The sequence below is a fragment of the Corvus brachyrhynchos genome, unplaced genomic scaffold (genome assembly GCF_000691975.1).
Source record: "Corvus brachyrhynchos isolate BGI_N302 unplaced genomic scaffold, ASM69197v1 scaffold365, whole genome shotgun sequence".
Classification (NCBI taxonomy): Eukaryota; Metazoa; Chordata; class Aves; order Passeriformes; family Corvidae; genus Corvus; species Corvus brachyrhynchos.
The window spans coordinates 807,781-811,507 of NW_008239544.1; the positions used below are offsets into that span (position 1 = coordinate 807,781).

General features: G+C 50.0%; 2 protein-coding genes across 2 annotated transcripts in view; one reads left to right on the forward strand and one right to left on the reverse strand.

Moving 5' to 3' along the window:
- Window positions 1-339: 339 nt before the first annotated feature.
- On the forward strand, window positions 340-2,210 carry TRAPPC2L (trafficking protein particle complex 2 like; the record flags this gene model as incomplete). The annotated part of the gene is made up of 4 exons (XM_017741332.1): window positions 340-563; window positions 1,018-1,105; window positions 1,212-1,291; window positions 2,030-2,210. Coding segments are annotated over 4 exons (438 nt in total), but the record flags the coding sequence as incomplete, so codon positions are not given.
- A 1,128-nt stretch (window positions 2,211-3,338) lies between these two features.
- Window positions 3,339-3,727, reverse strand: part of PABPN1L (poly(A) binding protein nuclear 1 like, cytoplasmic) — a gene marked incomplete at its 5' end in the record, with an annotated part of 4,022 nt that continues 3,633 nt past the window's right edge. Inside the window, one exon of the mRNA XM_017741333.1 lies at window positions 3,339-3,727. This exon is cut by the window's right edge and continues 965 nt beyond it.

A 3,727-nucleotide genomic window follows, 5' to 3' on the forward strand; every position in this document is an offset into this window, starting at 1 on the left:
GGGCGGGCTGTCAGGTTGTGGGGTCTGGAGAGGGGTGAGGGGAGCAGAAGAGAGCAGATACAGGGGGAGTGGGGCGGACACTGCGGTGAAATGGGCTGGGCAGGAGCAGAAGGGGAGCAGGGCTGGGGCAGCCGGCACAGGCACAGTGTGAGGGAGAGGAGAGGAGTTTCCCTTGAGAAGAGCTGGGTCCAGGCCCTGCTGGGACAAGGGGACAGGGGAGCAGGGAGACCTGAGCCTTGTGCAGTGCCTGTGCACATGATTCTCCTGCCGTGGGGACAGCTGTGCTCCGGAGGTGCTGCAGCGTGGGAAGGGGGCCGTGCTGTGAACACCAATGGTTAAATCGCTCTGCCAGCAGCAGATCCCAGTGCGTGTGATTCGTTCTGCCCCCAGAATTACCCGCTGTACATCCGGAGCGTCCCCACGGAGAACGAGCTGAAGTTCCACTACACCGTGCACACCTCCCTGGATGTGGTGGATGAGAAGATCTCAGCCATGGGCAAAGCCCTGGTGGACCAGAGGGAGCTGTACCTGGGGCTCCTCTACCCCACTGAAGACTACAAGGTGTATCTTTGTCACACCTTTGGCCAGGCCATTGTGGGTTTAGTTTAATCACAGAATATCCTGGGCTGGAAGGGACCCACAGGACCATCAATCCAACCCCAGGCCCTGCACAGGCACCCCAAATCCCACCCTGGGCATCCCTGGCAGCGCTGTCCAAACGCTCCTGGAGCTCTGGCAGCCTCGGGGCCGTGCCCATTCCCTGGGGAGCCTGGGCAGTGCCCAGCAGCCTCTGGGGGAAGAACCTTTCCCTGATCTCCAACCTGATCCTGCCCTGACCCAGCTCCAGCCACTCCCTGGGTGCTGTCCCTGCTCACACAGAGAACAGCTCTGTGTCTGCCCCTCATGAGGAAACTCCCTCATGTTTCCAAAGCTTGTTTCTTTGGGCACATTCCAGCGTGGTTTAGTGGCTTTGCCAGGCCCTGCTGTGTGAGAAGCACATCCTTAACCCCTGCCCAGGTACGGCTACGTGACCAACTCCAAGGTGAAGTTTGTCATGGTGGTGGATTCCTCCAACACGGCCCTGAGGGACAACGAGATCCGCAGTGTGAGTGCACCAAAGCAGAGCCACCTCGGTGGGTTTGCTCCTTCCAGCTACTCAAGAAGTGCTGAGAAACAAAAAATTAATGAACTCACCTCCATTCCCTTTTCAGATGTTCCGAAAGCTGCACAGTTCCTACACTGACATCATGTGTAACCCTTTCTATAACCCTGGGGACAGGATCCATTCCAGGTGAGTGGGTTGTCCACATGGATCTCCATCTCTTTGCCACCTTTCTGGAACTTTCAGGGTACCTCTGATGCAACAGGACCAACCCTGTGGCTGGCCAGCTCAGGTGTGCATGCTCCAAGTGCCTTAATGAGAACAGTGATGCTGGGTTTGGGTCATTGCTGCCTCACAAAAAACTGAGGGTGTCATAAAAAATTCTACTGAACTCTCACTCCCACCCCAGAACTGGTGTTACAAACATTAAGTCAAGAAAATGTATTTTTTTGGGAGAAAAAACTACCTGAAAATAGACTTGATGATTTTAGAGGTCTTTTGCAAACTTAATAATTGTATTAAAATCCAGTTAAGTTGAACAGGGTAAAGAGTGAACAGCCCTTGTCCAGGGTTTATCCTTGGGTGGGGACAAACATTCAGCACATGGAATTCCCTGTGTGTGAGGGAGGGCCAGTGTCCCCCATTCCCATTGTAATCTCACAGGGAATTGGGAGTTTCTATGGCCTTGGCAAGAACAACTTCCGTACTTCACAGAGACAGGGCTGCAGCCAGGGTGAGACCTGTCCTTACCTCAGCTTAATTAAAATCATTAATCCCTCAACAGCCTGTGCTGTAAAGAGTAAAACCCTGTGTCCAGCTTAGGGAAAGCCAGGCAGAGGCAGGGTGAGAAAGTGGTTTTGTTACAAAAGCTCTGCTGTGCACACTGAGCTGCTTCCTTTAATAATCTGTGTTTATTTCCCTCTCCAGGGCTTTTGATACCATGGTGAACTCCATGATGATGCAGGTGTGCTGAACCCCTTCCCATGCCCCTGGGAAACATTCCCTGTGTGCAGGAGCATGCCTGCAGTGCTGTAAATATTCCATTCTGTCTCATAACTTAAATCTATTCTGTGTAAAATAAACGTGACACCTGCAGGGTTTGCCTGGATTTGTACTCGAGCAAACCTGAGCATAGCAGAGAAATCACAGAATCATGGAATGGTTTGGGTGGGAAGGGACATTAAAACCATCTCATCCCACCCCCTGCCATGGGCAGGGACACCTTCCACTGTTCCAGGCTGCTCCAAGTCCCACTGGAACAAGAAGAGCTCCAAGGTCCCTTCCCACCCAAACCTTTCCAGGAGCTTCCCTTCCTGGGTGACTGAGTTTGCTGTTATCACTTTGCACCTCATCCAGACACACTCCACAGTGACCCCCAGCACCGGTAGAGCAGCTGGAATAAATCCACCCAATCCAGCCACGGATTAAGCCATCAGGATTGCACAGCTGCCTGGCTCATCCCAAATTAATCTCTATTAGCATCTCCTCCCCTGCAGCTCCCTGCTGTTCTAATTAAAGACTCCCAAATCAGCAGCAGGTATTTAAATGGAATAAAGCATAAATTGCACTGGAAAAGCATCCCAGCTCCATCACTCCAGGTTCATCAGAGGAGATGCAAGCAGGAGCAGGCACTGAGCAGCTGCTCAGTGCTTCTCACACACCTCTACTCCAAGCACCTCATCAGTTAAAAACCACACAAACCAGCTAAAAAGAACAAAGCTGCCCAGCTCCAGGGGATCCCAGGAGCCTGGAGAAAGCCACAAGCAGACATGAAGTTCACACAGCAGGATCATTTATTTTAAAAATAAAAAACAGTTAATAAAAGTAACAATTACAAATACTTTCTCAACAAGAACTTAAGTACATTTCATCAACAGCCACCTGGAAAATCTTGGGAGGTTCAAGCCTCTCCCACCACATCTCCACAAGGCACAGCTGTGCACTGCTATCCTCAAACATTTTCATCTAAAAATCTTGGCTGTTTTCACATACAGAAACAGGAGCTCCGTGTTGCCTGTTCCACAAGAGAGTCCAAACACCCCAAAGTAGATTTTTGTTAAAAAGTAAGTTTCAAAAAAATCATAATCCTATCAAACAGAAGCCCTAGAAAAAGCTGGTTTATAGTCTAAGCCTAAGGGTAGCTCAAAACAAGGTCAGCCTCAGCAGCACTGAGCACAACATCAACACAACATGAAGAGTTAAGGCCTCAAGCTTAAAAAAAAAAAAAAATTCCAGAGATCTTAAAAGGAAATAAAAAAAAAAAAAAAAAAAATCAGTGGGATTTTTAGCCTGGCAATGCCCCTGAGCTGTGAAAAGCTGCTTTAGGAGTCAGTTGCATCTGTTGCATCTGGGTTAGAAGAATCCTAACCAAGGATCCTGAAAGATTAGTGGGAGAATTACATAATAAAACCCATTTCCATGCAGAACTTCCCCCTGGAATGCTGTCTGCTGGGGTTCCCAGCCTGCCTCTTCTAACACAAAGTTCCTCCTTTAAAAACACGTGGCTTCAGAGCTCATGAGCATAAAATCAGCAGAAAGGGAAGAGCCAGGAACCTTCCTGCCTGGCAGCCAGCTCTGGTGGTGCTCTTTGGTCCTGAGCATCCAGCTGGGCTCACACCATCCCCA